Here is a 23,961-nt window from a genome sequence, read left to right on the forward strand (position 1 = left end):
GACACAATTAGCAGCCTCCTCTGAGTAGCTGTTTAGTTCTAGTGCAGCAGGATGTACATTGTGTTGGTGTTGGTGTACATGTTCTTTGAGGTCAGCCTCAGAGTGCCAGTTAAAAAAGTCTTAACGGTGGTCTCTACCTCCCCCAGGACAAGACAAGTGCACTAAGCCTGAGCAACGTGGCAGGAGTCTTCTATATTCTGGTCGGAGGGCTTGGCCTGGCTATGACCGTGGCTTTGATAGAGTTTTGCTATAAGTCACGGCAAGAAACAAAAAGACTGAAGCTGGCAAAGAATGCCCAAAACTTTAAGCCAGCCCCTCCGGCAAACACCCAAAATTTTGCCACGTACCGTGAAGGCTACAACGTGTACGGGACGGAGAGTGTTAAGATCTAGAGGGTAGGCCTATGTCCTTTACTGTTTCTTCCATGTCTGTGTAGAATCTAATAGAATACACTCATCTTTTATCATGAACTTGATGTAAATATATACATGTTATTCATTTCTAGTTTAACATGAGTTATTCTGACTTGAAGTCCCTGCTGTGCTGCAGCACCTCTTTTCACCCTCTGTCTGAAACATTTGATGTTTGAGCTCCCCCGCCCCCCGCCCATATCTGTATTTATACAACAAAAATATACTTAAACATTTTTCAATTAAATTACCAAATCCAAGCTGAAGAGGTACAGAAAAATATAGTTTATTTTTAAATATATATTATTCATCTGCCTCCAATTCCCCTTTGCATATGTTGGTTGTATTGATCTCATATTTTATAGGTTTGTTTAAAGAGGACCATTATGCTTATTTTCAGGTGCATACTTGTATTTTGGGTGTCTACAAGAGCAAAAAGCCCAGTCTGCTCTGATTGGTCAGCTGGCCCACTCTGCTGTGATTGGTCAACCAAACCAAACTCTTTGGACTCCGCTCCAGCTCCGCTCTAATTAGCTTTTAGGGCAGGTATTATGCAAATGTGTTACTAGGTGACATCACCATGTTATGGAAGAAAAGGCAGGGCTTCAAGCGAGGCGCTTCAGGAGCAGTGTTTCTGTGGGGGAGAGTAACTGACTTTGGTGTGGACTTTGGGCTTTGTAACTTTGCAGACCTCTTACATGCACAAAAAACTATATAACACACTAAAGGAAAGGGGAAAAAGCACAAAAGCACAATAGGTCTTCTTTAAAACTCTCCAGAGATCCCACTGTTTTGTAGTTTGAAGAAAACATACATTATGGAAACCTGCTGCTTAATAACTTCACTTTATTGAATTTATTATCTCAAATTCATCTAACTTAACTCAGTTGGTTTTCTCATGAGATAATTTTGAACAATTATTCAACGTCTTTCTAAGGCTGCAGGGGAACTTGTATTTTTTAGTTAAACCAGCTAAAGATGATTAACAGTTGATTTGATCCTCATCCTTTGCACATCTCCTCTGCAGAGGTGAAACGTGACGATTCCAACTGGTGCGTCTGGACGAAACAGCCACTCTGTGTGACCCCGACACCCCGAAGCTGGCATCCTGGAGGCAACAGCCTTCTTTGTCATCAGCTTGGACACAAGCCTACAAGTCAACAAGTGCTCATTCTGGGTTGTGAGGCCCGTCACACTAACAGAGGGCAATGTCGCAACAGGACTTTTGCTTCTGGAAACATGAGATTTGCCTCTTGTAGTGCCTTATGGAGCATTTTGGCGTCATGGCAATGCAATTAAAATTGAATTCACTTGAAAACAACAAAAAAATCTGTGGAACTATAGGGCAAAACATTGCTTCAAATGATAATTAGATGAACTGTTGTAATTTCAGTTGTTTTCTATTTTGAAGAAGAAAAAAAAAGCCAAGATTTGCAATCAAAACATCCTGGAGTACTTATTAAGTCATTTGAATACTTTACAGACATATTTTCGTGGTGAAATCTTAAGTTAATAAATGTTATATTTAGTGAAGTAAAGTCATTTTCTTGTTTTACTATAAGACTATTTTCAGTTTCATAATATTTAGGACAAGCATCAATCATTAGGGTTAAGCATCAATTAAAGTGACAACATTGTACCCCAGTTTTTACTCAGAAAATATCAATAATATGAAACTAGAGGTCATCTGGAACTGCTTAGGTGGTGTTATTTTCAAAGCCTTTTGGACATTGTATACAACTGACCGTATTCATTTAGATGCTTGTTTTAAATCAACCATGTGAGACTGCATTTGTTTCAACTGCCACTATTTGGAAACAAGACCGTTTTTTATTGAAATGAGGTCAGCTTTTAATCACTTAGTGCCATATTGTTGAAACCGAAAGCATTATAAATCCTTTAGAGACTACGAGAGTGACCCCTTTTTATGTGACAGCATTTTCAAATGGTTTAACTGAGCTTATGGTTTACACTTTGTACACACTTAGAAGCCGTTCTCATGTAAATGCAGTATCTGCAGATGTGAATCTCAAAATCTTTTGGTAAATGATAACACACCATAGCTTCTTTGGTTGTGATAAGCTTTCTGTGTCTATGCATTAGGCAGAAGGTGAACTGTACATTGAGGGAAGAGCTACAAATGAATCGTTTGTCTGTTTGTATAAGTGAACTTTTTATAAACTGAAGGAAAAAAATCCTACAAATGCTACAAACCATGTACGCCTACATTTGTTTAGTATATCCAACTTTCTCATCCTTTTCTCCCCAGATAAAGTGCATGTGAATTTGGTAATAGTTTGACCAAACTGCAACTCGAAATGGACCCTGGTTTAGTTTATAGTCCCATAATGACATTTAATCCAGTTTGGTTTTAGTTTTTTCCAGTTCATTTGTAACAGTACCTCAACCATGAGAGTTGCATGTATGGACACAATGAACCTCTGTGGAGAGGTCATGTACAAAGGATTTTATTACATTTCCTTAATAAAAGCAGGTTTATATTCATCTTTTGGAATTATCATCTTTTTTAACATGTAAAAAAAAAGATTACATAAACTGTCACTGAAGAAATACTGTCAATTATCAATCTGATTTTTCTTTTCCTGCTGCAGGGCATACATGTCTTACTACAGAGTGTACTATAATGACAATCCACGGACATGCTGTTGGATTGACTACCAGGACTTTTCTCTAGACATCAGAGAATATTTTACAACAGGGAACTGAACTGGATCCGACTTATTAAGTCCCGATACCGATAGCGATACCTGGGCTTCATAAATTGAAATTATTATATTATCAAAATAATAAATCTTGTATCAGCAACTTAGTGAAAAATCTTCACAATGAACAGGAATTACAATTCAAATGTAAACCTTTTTAATGCAGAAACAAATTGGTCAAAACTTAAACAGGAATTCAAATTTCAGTATATAATATACAATATATATAGTATATGCATATAGAATTTAATTAAATAGATAGATAGAGCCCCATTCTCATAGATACCGTATCCAGCTACTTGAGTCAGTATCGCCCGATATCCGATCCTGTATATGTATGTAATTGATAATCAGTTGTATGCACAGACTTCCGAGTGCCCATCTGTAGGTTTGGACAAAAGAGGTCTTGTTGCTGATGTTGTTCCACTTGTGTATAAGTTGATATTTCATCATAGACTGTATACATTTAATGAAGTCTATTTTGTTTTTACTTGTTTTTACTTTTATTCAAGTACATTTTTTTTACATTTACTTTTACTTGAGTAACATTTATTTAAAGTAACAGTACTTTTACTTGAGTACAAAATTCTAGTATTCTTTCCACCTCTGATAGTATGTATAAAAGAAAAGTCATAAAAACATAGTATAGTATGTCGAGAAAAAAAAAGCATAAAAGTTTATTAATAAGTCTTAGCATTGTATGTTGAAAAAGAGATAAAAATCAAGAGTATAGTATGTAGAACAAATCATGAGTCATAGTATAGTATGTCTAAAAAGTCATATAGTATGTTGTAAAAGTCATGAAGTCATAGTATGGTATGTCAAAAAAAATAAGAAGTCATAGTATAAATAGGTCGAAAAATGTCATAGTATAGTATGCTGAAAAAAGTTAAAAAAAAATCATACTATAGTATGTGGAAAAAAAGTCATATAGTATGTCGAAAAAGTCATGAAAAAGTCATAATATGTCATAAGAAGTCTTAAAAAACAATTATAGTATGTCAAAGTTATAAAAACGTCACAGTATAGTAAGGCAGAAAAGGTCAAGGGATATATTGCAAAAAGTCATAATATATGTTGAAAAAAAGTCATAAAAACGTCCTAGTATGTTAAAAGTCATATTATAGTATGTTGAAAAAGTTTTAAAAAAAGTCGGAATAAAAGTACCAGTATAATGTCATAAAATGTCATAAAATGTCTTTAAAAAGTTACAGTGATGAAAAAAGTAAAACAAATTCATAGTATATTATATCTGACAAAAGTCATAAAAAAATCAGTATATTATGTAAAAAAAAAAGTAAAAAAAAAATTATACTATAATATTTTGAGAAAAAGTAATGTATGTTGAAAAAAGTCATAAATAAAGTCAAAGGATATTATGTTGAAAAAAGTATAAAAAATTCATAGTCTAGTATGTTGAAAAAAAGTCATAATATAGTAGGTCGAAAAAGGTCATAAAAAGTCATAGTATAGTATGTCGAAAGTCATAGTACAATAGGAAAACTTTCCCTGCTGGGTCACCTCCCTCTGCAATCGGATCCTGGACTTTCTGACAGAGAGACCACAGTCTGTACGGATCGGCAGCAGAACATCAGGTACCGTCACACTGAGCACGGGTTCTCCCCAGGGCTGTGTGCTCAGTCCACTGCTGTTCACACTGCTCACCCACGACTGTGCTGCCAAGTCTATATCCAACCACATCATTAAGTTTGCTGACGTCAGCAACAATAATGAAACATCATACAGAGAGGAAGTGGAGCAACTGGTGAGCTGGTGCAAGGACAACAACCTATCTCTCTCGAAAAAACTGAAGGCTTCAGGAGGAGGCCCGATGACCAGTCTCCACTGCCCGTCAGTGGTTCCACAGTAGAGGGTCAAGAGCACCAAGTTTCTTGGTGTGCACATCACTGATGACATCACCTGGCACCTGAACACCAACTCAGTAGCCAAGAAGACACAGTGACGCCTCCACTTCTTGCGTAGAATGAAGAAAGCCAGCCTACCACTGCCCATCCTCTCCACTTTCTACAGAGACACTGTGAAAAGTGTCCTCACCAGCTGTATCACTGTTACTGTGTTTGGGAATTGCAAAGCAGCGGAACGCAAGACCCTACAACGCATAGTGAGGACAGCTGAAAAGATCATAGGTGTCTCTCTCCCCTCCATCCAGGACATCTTCCAGAGGCACTGTGTAAGCAGAGCCTCTTCCCCTCACATAGACTGTTTACACATCTGCCGTCAGGCAGGAGGTTACGCAGCATCAGAACCACCAGCATCAGTATGTACTATAGTATGTATTAAGACTTTTTTTTGACATACTATACTATGACTTTTTTTTTTTTTTTTTTACATAATACACTGACTTTTTTTCAACATAGTATTTTATGACTTTTTTATTTTTTCGACAACTATGACTTATTTTTTCGGCATAGTATACAATGACTTATTTTTTTCAACATACTATATGACTTATTTTTTCGACAGACTATACGATTTTAGTTTTTTCGACAACCTATGCTATGAGTTTTATTTTTCCAACATACTAAACCATTACTTTTGTTAATTTTTTCAACATACTATACTATGACTTTTTTCGACATAGTATAGTATGACTTATTTTTTCAACATACTATACAATGACTTTTTTCCATTTTTTGATATAATATACCATTACTTTTTAATTTTTTCGACTTACTATACTGTGACTTTTTAGTTTTTCGACATACTGTACTATTACTTTTTTAATTTTTTTCGACATACTATAGTATGAATTTATTTTTGACATACTTTACTATGCCTTTTTGATTTTTTTTTGACATAATATACTATGCCTATTTTCGACATACTATACTCTGACTTTTCTCGACATACTATACTATGACTTTTTTCGAAATACTAATCTAGGACTTATTTTTTCAACATACTATACTATGACTCTTTTTCCCAACATATGGCAACCAAACCAAGAACCTATGACTTTTTTTGTTGTTGACATAATACACTGACTTTTTTTCAACATAGTATTTTATAACTTTTTTATTTTTTCGACATGCTATACAATGACTTTTATTTTTTTCGACAACCTATTCTGTGACTTTTTTTTTGTTTTTCGACATACTATACTGTGACCATAAAAGCCCAATCTGAAACGGAAGTGAGGAAAGAAAGCCAACGAGTAATGTGAAGAAGAAAAACACAGAAGGCTCTTCTCATTTTTCATTTTCATCTCATCTGATCATTCCAATACAAAGATATTTTCACAACGACATGGCCATCTGGAATGAAGCTAAGTGGTGAGTGACCATCCAACAACAATAATGAGCTGTTTGCAGAGAATGAAAGAACCAAAGGTAGGAGACAATATCAAAGTGACACACTAGGAAAACTATTATTTATTGTTTTTTTGTTTTTTTTTAAAAAAAGCTTACACTCATTGAGTACAGCAGATAAAATCTCCAAAAGTCATTTTCGAAACAGTTGTATTTGGAGTACAGAGCGTCAGAATGTTTTCGTCTGATTTTTCTTTACAATTCTACATTTGAATCAAGGTCGAACTGGCATTTTTATAAATTATGTAAAAACCTGATTAACACAAAATCACAAAAGGACTGTAAGGGACATCAAAAAGAAAAAAAAGAAGAAATAACATGATGTGAATTTCATGTTACCCTCTTTATTATTGTACACAATATACAAACTGGTCCTTTGTATCATTTTCCTCACTTTCGTTGACCGTCTTACTCAGATTAAAAGGTGGAGATAAATAAATAAAAAATATCTAAGTATCTCAAAAGGATATGAGGTAAGTGAGTATGGAAAGCATGTTAACTCCAATAAAACGAGCAAAAAGCGAAGCCTGACAAAGTACAAAATAAAATACACATTTTCAAGCATGAGATTATTGAATCCATGACCAGGTGTTACCAAGAGATCATTTCATACAGTAACCACGTTTTCTAATTAAAATAATATTGTGATTAGAGCAGCACATTGTGCCCATACGGGATAATAAAAAAGAAAAAATATTTCAGCTGGTTTACTGTATACTGAAACGGAAAAAAAGTTGAGATAACTACAGCTAACAAACACTTGGGAGGGGAGTTTACAGCAAAACAACACAGGCAGAAATGAGTACGAGTTAACAACATAGTACAGAGATGGAATTGCAGATGTCTCGCAGATAAAAAACACAGCTTCTCCAGTTCTGCTGTGGATCAGAGAGGAGAAGAGAAAATATATGAAATACTGACCTCATAGACGTTGTATTGAGAGCTGTTTACGAAGATGTTGAGTGTGTCTTACCTTCACTGATAGGTGCACATTATCTGTGCTTGTCAGAGGATTTATGAGTATGACTGTTAAGGGAAATGGTAAATAAATCAAAGACTGAAAGGGTGACGGGTAGAAATATTGTCACAAACATCTGTATTTGTCATAGAACAGAGACGAGCCTTGAATCCAGGCTGCTTATTTTTCATTTTCTAACTGATATTAAAGGGTGGGATCTAACACAGTGAACATGATCAGAACCCCAAAATAATCGTTTTTAATCATTTCAGGAAATGAGGAAAACACCATTAATACTTGAGTGCCAGTAACTGCCTGCTATAAAGCGAATGAGCAACAGTATTTGCAACAAAATGGCTCTTTCGAAATGTCCAAATCCAATAATGAGATCCAAGTTAAAGATTATGATCAGTTTAGCTCGACACGTATCAGAGTGGGCTGCAGTAATTGTAAATTTGCCTACAGTTAAATGTTGAAATTAGAAAAGTCGAACGGTTATAGGCGGAGGATTAGTGCACTAATTATGTTTACAAGTCCTGTTGGCTGGCTCCTCAATGCAATATAGCATCTGCTGCAATCTTCAACCGTTATTGCATGAGTGTGTTTAGTGACACACAATAGATACAAATGGAGGTGATTCTCTCATAATGGAAACACATTTAGTGCAGTGGGTGGCTCAACACATGGTGTAATGCTGGTGCACAAATGTTTACACATGCAGTCTTAATTTGCATACTTCCGTAACCACGCTTACTATCTTGAGTGCACAAGTGCATTCACACTGTGTGGCAAAATGCAGTGCACTACGAGTTCCCAGATGGTGTACTCATAACGGTCAAAAAGTTGAGTGTGTAACGCTGGACACTTCTCACCCTCAACGGTCGCCTTCTTGGCTACGTAGCGGAAAGGGAGTGACCACCAAACTTGTGAAAATTGCAGCCGAGGAACCCGCAGCGGTTGCTCTGGTGAACACCGGAGTACAATTACAGTGGAAACTGCTTATAGTGATCACGTCTGTCTGGGTCAAATTGATCACCCTAAGTGGATGATTAGTTAGCAAACAATCCGGCAGATATTTTAGAAGGTGACAATCGCGGTCGTATGTTGTCGTAAATGCTCCGTCTGGTTGCAATTTGCCATTAAAAATAAGATGAAGTGGTCAAATGTTGCGATCTTCATTTTCCAGTTAGTGCACAACAGCCGTGTTTGATTTGAGACAACACCACCCTGTCGAAATTCACGCCCTGCACAAGTAAGTACATAGTGTACACAGTGTACTACATGGAAGTGTACTACTCTCAGTATCCATATTGAGATATAACAAGAGTTTTAAAACAAGCTACTTCATCTGTGATGACCACAAATGTGGCCAACTGACCTGGTGAAGCAGTGAAGTTAAAAAAACTACAATTTTGAAAGACTTCATACCTTTAAATATTAAAATATTCACACTAAACAGTACAAATATGATTGAAATATGAGTTATGTGATCTACGTTACGTTAAGGATATTGCTTTTTCTCTTCCTTTCCTCCGCTGCTGTCCCTCTTCTCCTTCTTTTCAGATTTCTCTTTATCGTGTCTGGATTCCTGTGGCACAAAACACAAAGAAGTATGAATTTAAAAACAGGTCAGTAGTAATGGAGATAAAGCGGCATGAATATTTAGTATTAATTTACATCTAAATTTATTATTCACGCAATAAAAATGTACGATTTGACTGAAATGACGAGGGACGATAAGACTACAAGTTCCTGAATTAAAGGTCATGTACTCTACAAACAGTAGAGCTGAGTTGACCTTTTTGCCTCCAGAGGACGTCCGCTCAGGTTTCACAGACTCGGTCTTCTCTTTGCTGGAGGATTTGGATCTTTTGCTCTTCTCTTTTTCAGCTGAAAGCGGGGAATCGCAAGAAGGACTCGCGCTCTTGCTGTTTTTGGAGGAATCTGGGAAGAGAAGATCAAGTTTGTTTTTTGTTTACACTTGACTCGTTGGGAGAATGGCTACTTCAGATCTGTCAAGAAGAAACATACTCGTTCCATTCTCATCCTTTCTACGTTTGGACTCTTGGCTCGTCTCACGGTCATTGACAGCGTGGTCCTAAAATAGAAAACAACACGACATAGAGCATGTTAATGGTGGGAACAAAAAATCCGGACCATAGAATGTATGAACATATTGAACCAATCCCTTGTTGCTACCCATAAAAACTTCACTAGGATGTCCTTTAAAAAAAAACATTTCTCAAAGTGCAGTGGTCTTGTCAAATACTGACTCTTTTCCTTTCTTTGCGATCCTTTTCTTCCTTCTTCTCTTTGGATCGGCCTTGTGTGTTGTCTGAATCTTTCTTCTCCATCTCCCTCTCTCTGCTCTTGGACCGGGTAACTGAATTGTAGTTGGCGTGGTGCTGTGAAGGCAATTATATATGTACAGAACGAGACAAACAAAAATATGTTTATGTTGTCCAGAGGGCATTCATATTGAGTGTTAATATCACTACAAATTGAAGTTAATGTTACAAATAAATAACCAACAGTAGTATTAAAACAAACAATGTGAAAATATACTAAACACTGAAATCTTTTTTGTTGCTCCACGTTGATCTTATCAGTTTCAAATATTGACTGATATGACTATATTTCTATTCAAATACCTATTACTGAGATTTGAAATACTTGTACCAGTATTGATCAAGCTGACGACAAAAACTGACTCCAATTCCAAAAAGCTATTAAAGAACTTTAACACTCACTGCAGTTCCATGTCGCCAAACTAATATGATTTAACAAATATCACAACATGCTTTGATTAAGTTCAAATCGGTCCTGTTGGTAGTGGAGGATTTATTGTTAGCTTCCAGTGAAAGCAGGACTCAACAGTGAGGTAGGTGATGAACCACTTCACAGCAAAAACTACAACTCATGGCTAACTGGGAATATTCTTTAAAATAGTTGTCCATAATCTATTATACTGTACATTAAAAAAAAGTGGGCAACACTTTAGTTTATTTCCCCCTATTTAGCATTTATAAGCATTATGTAAACATTTAATAAATGGTTAATAACACTAATGTAGTTGGAAACTGATATAAGCATTTTAATGAATAGAACTCCTCTCGTGGGCAAGTGGAGGCTGACGCATAAACAGATAATTAATGAAAACATAATAAAAGCTGTATGAACATAAATTTTGTGTTCATATTTGATGTTATTAGGAGGACTTAAATAGATAGTTTGGGTGTTTTGAAGTGGGGTTGTATGAGGTACTTATCCATAGTCAGCGTATTATCTACAGTAGATGACGTCAGCCCACCCCCAGTTTGGAGAAGCAGAGAGGAGTTACCGTACGGAAACAAAGCAATGTACTGCTGTGTATTTTCAACGGTTTACCATCCCGTGCGACAGCTATACAGTCTATGTTTCCAACGAGGAACTGAAGCTGTTATCTATGCTCTCGCTACAGCAACCAGACTCTGTTGAAAAAAAACCCATTAAATTTACTTGCAGAACACAGGAGTTGTTGGTCTACCGCTGCCTCGATCGTTAGTTTGTGTTATTGTGTGACTTTGGTTAGATTGGATTCACCAAAGTCATACAATAGCACAAACAAACTAACCGAACAAGCCAAAATTACATTTTTTTTTCCTCAATTGAGTCTGGCGGCATTGTCGAGAGCATAGACGGATATAACTGCTTCAGTTTCCCGCCGGAAAGGGCTGTCTGACGGCACAGTAAAGCAGTGAAAATATTCTAAATATAGCGTACGCTTGAACGGATATAGATTTTTATTAGTTGGGGCCTTTCTTTTAGGTTGCTAAAATATGTTTTGCTGCTGCCCCAGTCCACCTCAGTACATTGCTTTGGTTAAGTGCAGTAACTCCTGTCTGTTTCTCCAAACTGGGAGCGTGCAGAAAATCCTCTACTGTAGATAATACACAGACTATGGATAAGAACCTCATACAACCCCATTTCAAAAACACCCAAACTATCCTATTAAGGCACGGTCACACATGTGCGAATGCAAGCGAGTGACAATCACCAAAGTTATACTCCATGCAAATGCGAAGTCGTGAATTTGCTTCGCAACTGGAAGCAAATGTTTGTTCGCCGCCTTGCTCGCACAGAATGGAGGAGAACCGGAGGCGAATGTCAATTTCTCATGTGTGACTGTGTCTTTTAAGTAAAGTGTTACCATACATGACATATATACTTCTTTCTGCACAAATGTTGATGTGGAAATAAGTCAAACAATGAATATGATCCTGAGCAGTACATGTAGTTCAGTGACTGTGACACATTCAGTGAGACATTTTAGTCATGTAAGTTTTTTACCCTGACATTTTTCACAATATCCAACCTGCTAGGACATTGTTTTTTTTTTTGTCTTAACACTGAATCACAAAGACATCAACACTGATCAACATAAAGAAGTGTAGGGTACAGACATGTCCACATAGACACAGGGCTAAAATGACTGCCTCTACTAAATATTAGCTTTTTTCTGTTTGTGCTTGATTAAGGTCAATTAGTTAGTCAAAAAACCTAATTACATCAAATGTGATCCAATGTTGTAACAAACATAACCTGAAGAAACAACTGTTTGGTGTTTATGATGCACCTTTCTGTATTTTTCAAATTCAATTTGGGTGTAAATTATCTGTAAGCTACTCAGTATTCTTTATATTAAAAATCAATCAAATAACTATGTGTAATGTGAAAGGTTGCTTGTAATGAAAAAGCCACAGAGATTATCACCAAACTGCAGTCATACTCATTTCTACAGGGTCTTTTTTGCCTCTTTTAACTCATTGCTTTGGTTTTTACATCCAGCAATTTGGTAATGGTGACACACAAATGAATCCACTAATACTGTCCTTATTACAAAGTGTGAGAATACAAAAAATGGAGAGATGGAGAAAATCACTGACATCTAAATGTGCGTTCCAATACGCATACCACCATACTATTTAGTATGCCAGAAAAAATACAATACATAGTATGTCAAATGTAGTATGCCAAAAATACCAGGATGTCCTACTACATCCGGTTGTATTTTATTTTATTTTATTTGCAGTATGCAAGCCAGCATGCTTTTCTGGCTATTCTGACCCACAATCCTCTGCGGAACGGATATACATTATGAGAAAGAGGGTCGAGGCGCCATGTTGTGGCGAAGTAGTATGTCCCAATTGTATGCATACTACATGAAATAGAATGCACTTTGGAAGGGCAGCATTTGTACGCACTAAAAGTGAAAAAATAAAGTATGCGATTTGGAACGCACCCAAATTTATTTCTTGTCAGCAGCTGTACACATTTTTGGCTCCTGAACAAAGAAAACAGACAATCTGAGAGAATGTAGGAGTAGCAGAGGCAGTTCAAACCTTGGATGTGGACTCCTTGGGTTCGTTGCTATTGTCCTGTAGGGATGAATGGAGATGACAGATGAGCTGGGAGGGGGTGGGGGGAGTTGGAAGGAGGTTGTCAGACAGCAGTAGAGAGTTGGAAGAAGGGGTTTGAGGGGGGAGGGGGAGTCGGGGCTGCCCGGACCAACAGCATACTTCTCCCTTGACCTCTGACCTTCAAGGACTAAGGCTTTGACAAGGTTATTACATAAAGGAGAGTTCATAAGCTCAACATCTGGAATGTCAATACTTAAAATAGAAAACCCTGAGCATATATGAAATAACTACTAGTCATATTACTACAGACATGTCTGCAATATCAGGCAGCATAATATAAAAGTCCTACAGCGCAGCTTGTAGTCAATACATCTAAAGTGCAAGTGCTGTAAATAATGTGTATGCGTGTGCCTGTGTGTGTAAGACAAATCACTTAATTCGTATGTGCTTGACTGCAGCCCTACATAGGTAACTGTTGCTGTCACTTACAGTTCAGGTATGGATAAGACACAGGGAGCCTATTTCTCTGGTGGAAGGGTAAAATAAAGAACTATCACAAGCTTCCAGTGGTTTGGGCAACGCTCCAGATGATTCAGGCTTCGCCCACGCTTTCCCTCTCTCTCTCTCGCTTCGTAGGGGCAGGCTTACTTTCCTCTGCATTTTTGGCTGATTCAAAACTGCGACATTCATTTTCTCCGTTGATCTCAGTTGCTGGTGGCTTGCCAGGAGGTAGTACGACTGTTGATGCTGATGGCTGGTAGTTGTGGGGGTAGCGCTGTGGGGGTAGCGTTGTAGGGGCAGCGTTGTAGGGGCCGGCAGGACTGACTGGATCGTGTGACGTGAAGGCGGCATGCAGGCCGTTTTAACAAACGGAGATAGAAGGGGGGCTGATGACTGAGCCGCAGCAGCTTGGCGCTCCTACAGCAGCGTGGTGCTCCTACAGCAGCGTGGTGCTCCTACAGCAGCGTGGTGCTCCCACAGCAGCGTGGTTTTGCTGGACACCATCCGACTCGACTCTGCGCTGGATCCGGGCACGTTGAGGGGGAAGTAAAATACTTTACATCACTTTAACCAGGGTATCTTCTCAGCTTGCAAAAACAGGGGAAAAAAAATCTTGGACACCATTTCAAGTAGTAAAAAAAACTGCTCTCGGTGTTAAAAAAAAATTGCCATTGGAGAAGGCGAAAGCTCTTGATTTGGCAAGCCATTTTACTTCAGGTGGATATCATTCTCAAAAAAGCAAAAAGAATCCACAAGGAATATAAAAATGCTTTAAAAAATCTCTTTCTTCCCAAGGCACACTGACTGCTTTCATTAATATGAAAATAGATAAATATTTCAATATGAAAATACTCATTATACACAATATTCTCTTGGCTAAGTCTTTGAGGGGTTTTCTCCCAATTCTGCAAAATATTATGCTGATGTCCATGGAATGCTTTCCAACTCCCATGGATTTGGTTGGGATTTCCAGATGCCATGCCTGCATGTGCGACAACTCTCCTTGGTGATCTTCGGGATGCTGGAATGTGCAACGGCAGGGAACGCTCCGGTAGATAGAGAAGAAACTGGCACAGCCTTCCTCAAGCCATACTAACCTTAACAGACGAGGAGTGGGACGGAGAAGAGTGACTGTCGATCTTTCGTCTTTTGTGATCTGTAAAGTTGAGAAGATTGAAATGTGTTTAATTATTCAATCATCACAAAAAGCTTCCATTTATCCACTCATGACTGACGAGACATTTTGCAAGGGGCGAGAAAATTCCTACTTGCATTTGATTTGATGTATTAAATTAAACATATTGAGCAATGTGCTTCTCCTAAAGGCATGACATCCACGTGATTCAACATCGTGAAACAGGAAACGCAAAGTCCAAGTGGATGAATACATTTGTGTGGACTGAGCTGTGTGGAGAACACATCAGTATAACAGACAACCAGTAAAGACTCCTTACCCCTCTCAGATTCGGCTGACTCTGATCTGGGACCTGGTGACTTGATGGACCCGGCCACTGCGCTCCTGTCTCCTTTCTCCTTGCTCTTGGACTCCTTGATGGCATCGCGCTCCCTGGATGGCTCCACGGGCTCCCCGTTGCCAGCTTTGGCCTTGTCGTCTTTGCTGCTCTTCTCCTCGGCCTTCACTTTCTCCCGGTCTGCCTTGGGGGTCTTCTCCTTACCCTCGCGTGCCGCCCGCTCCTCCTTGCCTGCTCTCTCGTCTCTCTGCTTCTCCCGACGGTTCTCCGCCTTTGTCTCAGGAGTGCTGCCTGGTGTCTTCTCCTTTTTCTCCTTTTTCTCCTTCCCGCTCTTCTCTTTGTCTTCCCGTTCTTTAACAGCTTTGGTGCTGCAAAGATATGAATTTTTCATTTTCAAAATTCTTAATTAAAAATGTTTTTTACAAAATTCTGCTGATCCTAATACAGTATTATATATAGACTTACATCACTACTCACAGTAAGTTTTGACGCTTTTTTAAGCTTTGTCTGAGATAACTTTGTGCCATAGCAGCTCTTAAGATACTTACCTGTTGAGAGCACCGTTCCCGTTGCTGGTGGTCACTTTGGCCGCTGCACTGTTGGCTTTGTTCACTGGCTTTGTGGCCCCCTGAGATTTATCCTTCACCCGATCTGCAACAAACAAAAGAATCGTATGAGCACAGTATTAATATTACTGACATGCATATCAGGATTTGTAGCACCAATGTTTGTTTTATGGCATTGAACTTATCATTTATATTTTCAAGGAAAATAACAACAACAAAAAAGCTTAAGCATTTTAATATTTACCAAATGTAGTGAAACAACATGATTCGGAAGATGAGAACAAAATCTAAGCCAAATGTGGTACAATACCATATTGTATCTGGTCCCTTACTGACCCTGTACTGAATTCAAAACAACCTCGCCGTGTTTTTAAATCACTCACCACCATCCTCTGACGTCCCCTCCTCTGTCTTGCTTGTGCTGGTGGCAGGCTTGAATGTGCTGCCGGGGCCGTTCTGTTGACTGGCAGGGGTGGCGCTGCGTGCTGGCTGCTCCTTGTGGTGAAACTCATTCTCGGGGACCATGTGCACCTTCTGGCTTTTCAACCGACCTGAATAACTATAAGATGCATAAAGGGTTTGCACAAGGCCTCAAAAGAACATGTGTCAAACATTGTAAAGAATATAACTTCTAAACAGAGACAGGGAAACTCAGGTATTTGAGCTCAGCATTTCCCTGCATCTACAAACCCCTGCATACTTTGCTATAAATAAACACAAGAATGGACACTCATAGGTAGTGATCAGTATATACTTAAGTGCAGAATACCACCTAGAAAAGGATTTGTCCCTGACTGTACACTTGTTGTCTACTATCAAGCAGATGCTAAACAAGAGCAACTAGACTTGTAATATACTGCAGCTTTTAAGTCTCAATAATGCTTTAAAAATCTCAAGATTATCCTTTTAACAGGTACTTGATTAACACTAAAAGGCTGAATTATAATAAACTTCCTCCCATGTCCACTCTCGAGCTAAAATATAATGCACTGGCCATCTTGCAAATTGTTAAAATCTTCAACGGACTGTCTACCCATCCCGAACAAAGCTCAAACATCTGCATTACAGTAACCACTTGCCACTCTTTGGTGCTTAACAGATATTTATAATAAAACATCCATAATTCAACAAATTAGATAACGCACACTGCTCTTCTTTCAGGACCCCATCTTTCCACATTTTCCATTTCATTACCACACATAATATACAGTATTTTAACGGTATGCTCTGCAGAGAGCTGAACAGCACACAATGCTGTGTTACCCCATTGCTAAGGCATAGAGGTCTGGCCTCTTGTCCTTCTCCTCGAGGCAGATCTTGTGAACACGGCACTCCAGCGCTTGGCCCAGGTTCAGGACCTTGGGGTAGCAGGGCAGGATCTTGGTGAGCACGATGAGAATATTCCGGATGTGGGTGTAATCTCCCGTCTCCAGGCAGTGAACTGAAGCCTAAATGGAGCAGAGACGCAGGACGTGATCTTAGATAAATACACACCTTCCACAGAGCTCAGACTGCCACAGGACAGAATTTTCAAGAAGAAAAATAATGATAAGGAAAGGGCAGCTCACTTTAGTCAGCATGTAGTGCCACTTGTGCACCACATGCCTGAAGTTCTCATAATCCAGCTGATCTGCTTTGTTCCCGCCATCGAAGCCTGTGGCTCTGAAGATGGTCAGGAAGCCAGGGTAATTGACGCACTCCTATGGCCACACAATAAGAACAGACAGATTCATTCCCAGCTCATCTTACATAAAAATAGAAAATACTTTGTTTATTTTTTGCGTGCAAAAGGCAGAAATTTGTCTTTGGTTTGCATGTGCAAAATCTGATATTAAAAAGGGTACATTAAAACACATTTACATAAAAACAATACACAATAGAAGCTACGTTAAAAGGAGCACCAAGTACCTAATGGTGAGGACTGAATCAAGGTTAAATAAATAGATATAAAATGCTGTGTGCTGAGATAGCAAGCTGGCTTCAAAAAGTAGCTGTCCTTACTGCTTAAGATATTTTATGGCAACAGGGAGAAATGTTTTTCTGTGCACAGGGGACTCTGTACCTTTGCCCTGAGGGCAGTAGCTGAAAGTGGTAATTTAAGAGATGGCATCAGAACATGCTACAAGTAAAACAAAGTGACAAGTGTAGTAGAACAAGTAGAAATGGACACCTTCTCATAGATGGCGCGGTCGCTGTGCCAACGGGTCACCGTCTCCAGCATGCAGCAGAGGAAGCGTCCGTAGCGATGGGACTCATTCTCCGTACAGCTGGCCACGGTGTAAATGATGGCGGAGAACACCTGCAGAGTGACACAATGTAGTGTGTTAGCTAACTATAATGAGTTGCATATGGAAAAACCTATAAAGGTCTGCAAAGATTTTGCCAGATGGTACGTCAAAGCTTTAATGCTCAATATCTCAGAACTGCATTTATTTATGGTCTGACTTAATTTTACAAAAACGGTCCAGTAGTTATTAAACATCCCATTCAGGCTTTAATTTGATGGAGCACTTGAGTGGTTGTTGATCCACTCAGTGGAGTTTTGACACTTAAATGTATTCTTTAGTGTTATTTTAATGGCTATTTCTACTACTTCTGTTCTGTTGACTGAGCCAAATGAGAGCCTTAATTATCCCCTTTCATTAATCACATTATTATTTATGTTATGTGTGTAATCTAATAAATCACTTTGAAGCTTTAAGAAGACTGCTGTAAAAATGTAGTTTAATTAATTTTCATCATCATAAGTGTTTAAGAGTCTCAGCATGTATGTAGATAAGTGTCTTACCCTGTCATAGCACAGGAGGGTGCAGAAGTTGGGCGTCTTCTGCTGGTGGACCAGCTCGACGAAGCGCGCACAGTACACGGCGTCGATGGAGGAGAAGATGCAGCGAGGGAACAGACAGAGCTGCAGGAACTTTGTTATGGTCTCGTTCTTTGTGGATTCTGTCAGTAAGCATTTCGAGTTGTATTAGTAACAGAGACAGATTGGTAATTTACATTTAGACATTAGACATTAGCCATCTGTGTTATATACTTCTGAAAGCCTAATTCCATCCATGTAGTTGCTGTAAGAACCAAACTTAGGCTTTGTAATTATTGTGGCTCTATAAATACACTTCAAAGATCAATCATACTCAAATGAAAATGGGGATACTTACTGGCCAACAACCAGTTGTCTTTCTCCAGTTTGAGGCGGTGTAGAACCCTTTGGACGTGCTCCAGCTGCTTCTTTTCCTCCTCCTGCAGTTTTTCCTGTAGGGCAGTGCAACGTTCCTTCTCCTTCTTTTTCTTATTCAAGGGCTACATTGGAAGGAAAGAATATTCACACCATAAATACACAAAGCGACCTATAATTGTCTTACTCTTTTACATCTCTCATACAATAACAGAGTCTTGCACTCCTCTGCATCAGCTGCTTTTTGTAATACTCTACTGCTGCAATTATTGTAAGCCAAACAACACAAATGCTTCAGTTAATTATAAAATGTAAAAATGGTCACAAGTGGTGTGTCAAGTGCAGGCTGTGGACCAACTACTCACTATCTCCGGGTTCTCCTCGATGGCCTTGATCTGGACCTTGAGCTTGTTGACCTCGCGCTCGTAGGCAGAATGTGGAACAGCCAGGTCGTACATGGTGAGGGACCAGAAGGTAGCGTAGAACTGGGGGCGAAGGTCGTCCCAGACCCTGGCTGGATGGAGGGACACTACAGCCTCGTGCACTGGTGTCATCACCTGTTCACAGGCTGCCACGTACTTGTGTACCTTCTGCTGCTGCCGGTTGCCTTTCTCTGCTTTCTTAAGCTCATCGTACTTAGACTGTGAATAGAGAGCATAAAGTAAGGGCTCCATTTTCTCCAAATAAAAAGATGTTTGTCTTGATTTGAAATAGTTTCTTGGTTCTAAATAAATTGATACAAATAGCACAAAAAGGTGATGTAAAATGTAGAAATGCAGTTATAGAGAGAATACAATTAAGTACTGATTTGGTAATATATTTTTTTACACTTCTCACACCCACAAACCCTCTATCAATCAGCCACATTTTTTTTTAATGGGGTTTTGAGTCTTTAAATCATTTTCAAGGTTCAACATAAACGAATCAGTGCACGAGAAGAGAAATGGAAGTGAGGAAAGCAAGTAAACGAGTAAAGTCAAGAGGAAAAAAACAGAAGGCTCTTCTCAGTTTTTCATCTTAATGTTTATACAACAACTATACAGTAAAAATCTCACTTGGAATGAATTGCCTGGGAAAAATGTATACCAGATCATTGTTTTTATCATAACAACTACAATCTCCCTCAATAACAGAACTGTGACATGATGCACACTGGGGTTCTGACGGACTAGTCCACTCACCAAAATCTGATGGGCGTACATTGGCCGAGACAGAAAGAAGGCAGCATCATGTGGAGTGTGGAACTGGTTACAAAGGATGTCTATGGAGGGAACCCGCTTGATGTAGTCCTCAGTGCTCAGGTTGGAGGCCAGAAAGCCACCAAACTGCACTAACGTGTCATGACACTGCAGGAATACAAATGATTATATCAGAAAAAGAAAGATTTATCTTGTTAGGAGGTGTGTGGAGTGTCTATTCAGGGGCATTCAATTGTTTACTTTACTGCTAAAAAAAAGAGAGCTAGATTACATTAATATATTGAGAGAGGGTGCATACCTGGTCATAGAGGTGGCCGACAAGTTTGAGGTGTTTCTCTCCACCCTCCAAGAAAACCACACCATTTCGTTGCTGAGCCATGAGTAAACACAGAGGCAAGGCCAATTCGTGGTCCAGCAGTGCATCCTTCAGACGCTGTGACGACTTCTTAGTGTTCCTGATCTGGCCGAAGTAGCCACCCTGTTGACAGAGTCACATCCATGAAGAAAATAACCCGAGCTCAGGTTCAGCACTGTTCAGTCATACAGATCTTGCGCAAGAGACTGCATCAGGGAATGATAACTGTACTGGAGTCTATATACCTCCGCTTTGAGTTGCTCCCCTCCGGTCATGGCCTCTAACTGCTCTGAGGTCATCTCGTCTGTGATCTCAATGCCAGCCATTTTCTGCACCACCTCTTTCAGGATCAACAGGTCAAAACTGCAGGGAGAGGAGGGACGTATAAAGTAAAGCACACAAAATATAATGCAGAATGTGACAAGTTAAACATCTCCTTAAAATTATTTTAAAATATTCTATTATCAACATGCCATATTTTTATCTGTGATATTCAAGGCAACGTGAATAACCTCTATCATATTAATGTATTAAGTCCAATTTTGCAGAATACTGTGTAGTCACTTTCCTGCCCATGAGCCATTGCTTGTTACTGTCAGTTGTGAGGTGATTTGCAGTGATAATAAAGCCCCACAGGTGCTTGGACTCATCCTGTTATTTGTCGTTTGGAGCTACTTACCTCTTCCCTGCTTTTAGCTGATTGGTGACATACTGAAGAAGGCCGGCCAACTCAATTGGGTATTTTCTGAACACGGCTCCACATAGACTCGCCAGGCCTTGGTTGACAAGACGAACAGGTGTATGTTAGACACTCATTAAAACATCAAACGGTTTCTCTCCTTTTGCATGCAAATTAATGATGTGACTGCTGTACAGTAACTGTGAAGCCACATACTCTGAAGCCACGAGGAGATGGTGGTGTCGTCATGCTTCATCTTCTCCTTCTCGGGATTGGCCAGAGCCTCAATGATGCAATCTGAAGACAGAGTTAAGTGGAACAACAAAGAAAACGGAAAGAAGCCCTTTAACCTTCGCACCCCACTGCCTCCAACACTCACACACACATACATGTATGTTGTTAGCTGACTAAATAAAGAGGGAACAGTGTAGGATACAGGCCAAGACATCATAGTTGAGGGACGTGAGGTATTTCAAGGAGTCCACCACTGGAACGATGAGGTTGTCGTACCATTGGATCTGAGACAGCATCTGATGTACAACAGGACAGAGGAGGAGATAAAACATCACCAACTAAAGAGGATATACTGTACATTATACCTTACCTGATTCTACCACTTTACCTCCACTGAGTAGCCAAACAAATCTGCTTAAGTCATCCTTATGGTATATGTGCATCTACACTTAAATATCCACAGATCAGGGGAATAAACTCAGTTACAAAAGGGAGTGGTGAAGTAGTTTGCAGAGATGTGTAGAAATGCAGACCACTCAACATGGTACATCCTCCGATTACTGCATATGCAAAAATTCTCTACACTTAACGATGTCTTCTATATTGTATTTGCATTGTTTAGCGCTACTACAAACACAGAACAGTGTAAGGCATGTGACATTATTAAGAATACTTCTTACAGATGCACCGATTGATCAGCTATCGGTCGAAACCAGCTGATCGGCCATGACCGGTGACTGGCCGATCAGTCTGATATTTCAGATTTGTTTTAGTGAGAGTGATAGAAGATCCTGTAACTTGATGCAGTTTGGAGAAAATATAAGTTATTTAACATTCAATGTTTTATTATAAATATACAATTGAATTTTCCATGAAAGGAAAGAAAATGTTTGTGTATGCTGTCACTTATAGTTCTTAGAAATTAATCAGCCATGAAAAAATTGCTATCGGTGCATCTCTAATACTATTACACAGCAAAACATTAATTGTAAGTGTGTAAGGATATATCAAAGCACAGTACTTTGCTCAAATTGAAAATGTTTCAATTCAGATATTATGTTAAATGAGGAAGAATGTTAATGTTAAAATATAATTGGTATATGGAGGGAGCAAGGCGCTTCATGCTGTAGAAGAACACTGTTTATTTTCGCCTGCAAAATCTGGAATTAATTTGTCTTTGTAGTTTGTTGACATCATTCAAAATGGGTCTTAAGTAGAATAAATTAATCAAAGAAAAATACACTTACATAGTCAAAGAGGATGGTGGGATTGCTATGGCTCAGCTTGCCAATCTGCCTTCCAGATTGTTTCACATTCTCTTTGGTCAACCGCCTATGGAGGGGAAAAAAAAGCACAAGATGGGAAATATCAGATTAAAAACACAAGATGATGCAACGAGTGCTGTAAGCAAAGACGGTCACTTCTGTAAGCTTCACAGCAATTGACAAAATGCTCTTGTGGTTGTCAGCTTAAGATAAAGCAGTGATTTATAGCAGAAAAGTGTTAGAATAATTACTTGACCAGAACCAAAACAAAGTATTCCCAAGCTCCAATTTGAATTCTTGCGCTGTGTGTTAAACGTTCCTTTCAATACAGCTTAGCTTGAGAGGGCTGGTGAAAAGCAAAACATTAACACATCTATGCATCCAATCTAGTCCATCCAATGAGTGAAGTTTTATTAAATTAGCAAATATTATAAGATTTGCAACTTCACATACATACCCCTAATTTTCTTATCAGGTTATTTTCTTTGGCTTTTTACATCATATATGAATATGGGAAAAAATATAGAACAGTAATACCAGATATTAACAGTCAAACCGTCTTAGACATTTTATCAAATTTGTTTCTGAAGATTACTGTGAGCAGGGTGAACCAGCAAATTAAATGTATGCTTCTGTGTAGTAGAAGCAGAAGGACGAAAGAAAAGATGGCTTTGATGTCCAGATGGTAGTGAATTTCTGGTGATAGTGTGGTGTGTTCAAAGCTGAATTCATTATCCAAAATGTTTCAGTATCTGAAGCTCTCCACCCTCTGAAGTGACTTACCAGACGATGGTGAGGTTATGTGACATAGATCACTACATTTCCTAAGAAGAAGACTGAGGAATATCCCAGGAATTTACTTGGCAACTGATAAACTGCACAGAAACTTGACTTGAATGAATAGGAATTAAAGCACCAATCGGCTGGACACAACAGGTCTGAATTAGCTGGGGAAATTATAATAGCTACACATTTTTAATAACCACATACACAATGTGAAGCACGTAGCCCACAAGGACACATGTACTGACCTGGTGGTTGGGTTGGAGATGCAGCAAAAGTCAACCAAAGCTACAGAAAGACAGATGATTGCACAGTAATGGTACATTGGGTTCTGAAAAATGACTTACTTCATAATGTATTTGGCCCTTTCCACAGTCTGAGCTTTGACTTTAACCAACAGTGGATGGCTGGTATATGTCTCATTCTTCCACTGTCCATATAACCGGTACCTGAGGGAGCATAGATAGAGGAAGCACAATTAAACTGTGCGTTTAGCTACGCAGCATTCATAAATATGGGCAGGATTGGCAGAATAGGACACAGAAGTTGTAAAAATCCTGTTACCTTTAAGGAAACAATTTTAACATCCACCAAACACGTCGGCTTGCCAAACAAATTTAAAGCTTGCAATTCAAAGCGGTCCTTGAATAATAACGTAGCCACATCCTGTCTAGCATTATGTTAAACTGCTGTTATGTGTGTGACTATTTGCCAGATAACAGAAGGGTTAATTTTCTACCTCTTTTGCAGTCAACCATTCAGTTTAATAAAATAAAAAAATAAAAAAAGGACTGCTCTTAACGGTTAACTTACTCTTGAAAATCAGATTAAGTAATTTGCTGCATGTCATATTTGTAGCAAGCAATGTCAAGGAATATTTAAAAAGAAAAAAAACAACTTAAGATGCATC

The 23,961-nt window shown here is 38.8% G+C and overlaps 2 protein-coding genes across 10 annotated transcripts in view; one reads left to right on the forward strand and one right to left on the reverse strand.

Annotated features, from left to right (window-relative positions):
• The window catches only part of gria3a (glutamate receptor, ionotropic, AMPA 3a), a 104,822-nt gene extending 101,907 nt beyond the window's left edge, over positions 1 to 2,915 (forward strand). For 3 of the 5 annotated variants that reach the window (XM_037749092.1, XM_037749090.1, XM_037749089.1), the window contains exons 15-16: positions 147 to 395; positions 1,438 to 2,915. In XM_037749092.1, coding sequence (XP_037605020.1) covers positions 147 to 392 — 246 coding nt within the window. In that variant the 3' untranslated portion in view covers positions 393 to 395; positions 1,438 to 2,915. Of the gene's footprint in view, positions 1 to 146; positions 396 to 1,437 lie in introns of those variants that run through there. The other 2 variants (XR_005203925.1, XM_037749094.1) reach the window with 2 other exon arrangements.
• Positions 2,916 to 6,496: 3,581 nt separating this feature from the next.
• Positions 6,497 to 23,961, reverse strand: part of thoc2 (THO complex 2) — a 27,587-nt gene continuing 10,122 nt past the window's right edge. For 2 of the 5 annotated variants that reach the window (XM_037749188.1, XM_037749187.1), the window contains exons 15-39: positions 23,399 to 23,500; positions 22,251 to 22,335; positions 21,206 to 21,299; positions 20,986 to 21,066; positions 20,770 to 20,866; positions 20,336 to 20,453; positions 20,034 to 20,213; positions 19,718 to 19,882; positions 18,902 to 19,177; positions 18,520 to 18,661; positions 18,147 to 18,304; positions 17,529 to 17,657; positions 16,927 to 17,058; positions 16,622 to 16,806; positions 15,742 to 15,917; positions 15,341 to 15,443; positions 14,775 to 15,160; positions 14,418 to 14,476; positions 12,802 to 12,837; positions 9,694 to 9,825; positions 9,452 to 9,518; positions 9,219 to 9,364; positions 8,932 to 9,008; positions 7,436 to 7,482; positions 6,497 to 7,340 (exon numbers count right to left, since the gene is read on the reverse strand). In XM_037749188.1, coding sequence (XP_037605116.1) covers positions 7,455 to 7,482; positions 8,932 to 9,008; positions 9,219 to 9,364; positions 9,452 to 9,518; positions 9,694 to 9,825; positions 12,802 to 12,837; positions 14,418 to 14,476; positions 14,775 to 15,160; positions 15,341 to 15,443; positions 15,742 to 15,917; positions 16,622 to 16,806; positions 16,927 to 17,058; positions 17,529 to 17,657; positions 18,147 to 18,304; positions 18,520 to 18,661; positions 18,902 to 19,177; positions 19,718 to 19,882; positions 20,034 to 20,213; positions 20,336 to 20,453; positions 20,770 to 20,866; positions 20,986 to 21,066; positions 21,206 to 21,299; positions 22,251 to 22,335; positions 23,399 to 23,500 — 3,154 coding nt within the window. In that variant the 3' untranslated portion in view covers positions 6,497 to 7,340; positions 7,436 to 7,454. Of the gene's footprint in view, positions 7,341 to 7,435; positions 7,483 to 8,931; positions 9,009 to 9,218; positions 9,365 to 9,451; positions 9,519 to 9,693; positions 9,826 to 12,801; positions 12,868 to 14,417; positions 14,477 to 14,774; positions 15,161 to 15,340; positions 15,444 to 15,741; positions 15,918 to 16,621; positions 16,807 to 16,926; positions 17,059 to 17,528; positions 17,658 to 18,146; positions 18,305 to 18,519; positions 18,662 to 18,901; positions 19,178 to 19,717; positions 19,883 to 20,033; positions 20,214 to 20,335; positions 20,454 to 20,769; positions 20,867 to 20,985; positions 21,067 to 21,205; positions 21,300 to 22,250; positions 22,336 to 23,398; positions 23,501 to 23,961 lie in introns of all 5 variants that reach the window. The other 3 variants (XM_037749186.1, XM_037749184.1, XM_037749185.1) reach the window with 2 other exon arrangements.

The sequence above is a fragment of the Sebastes umbrosus genome, chromosome 17 (genome assembly GCF_015220745.1).
Source record: "Sebastes umbrosus isolate fSebUmb1 chromosome 17, fSebUmb1.pri, whole genome shotgun sequence".
Lineage (NCBI taxonomy): Eukaryota > Metazoa > Chordata > Actinopteri > Perciformes > Sebastidae > Sebastes > Sebastes umbrosus.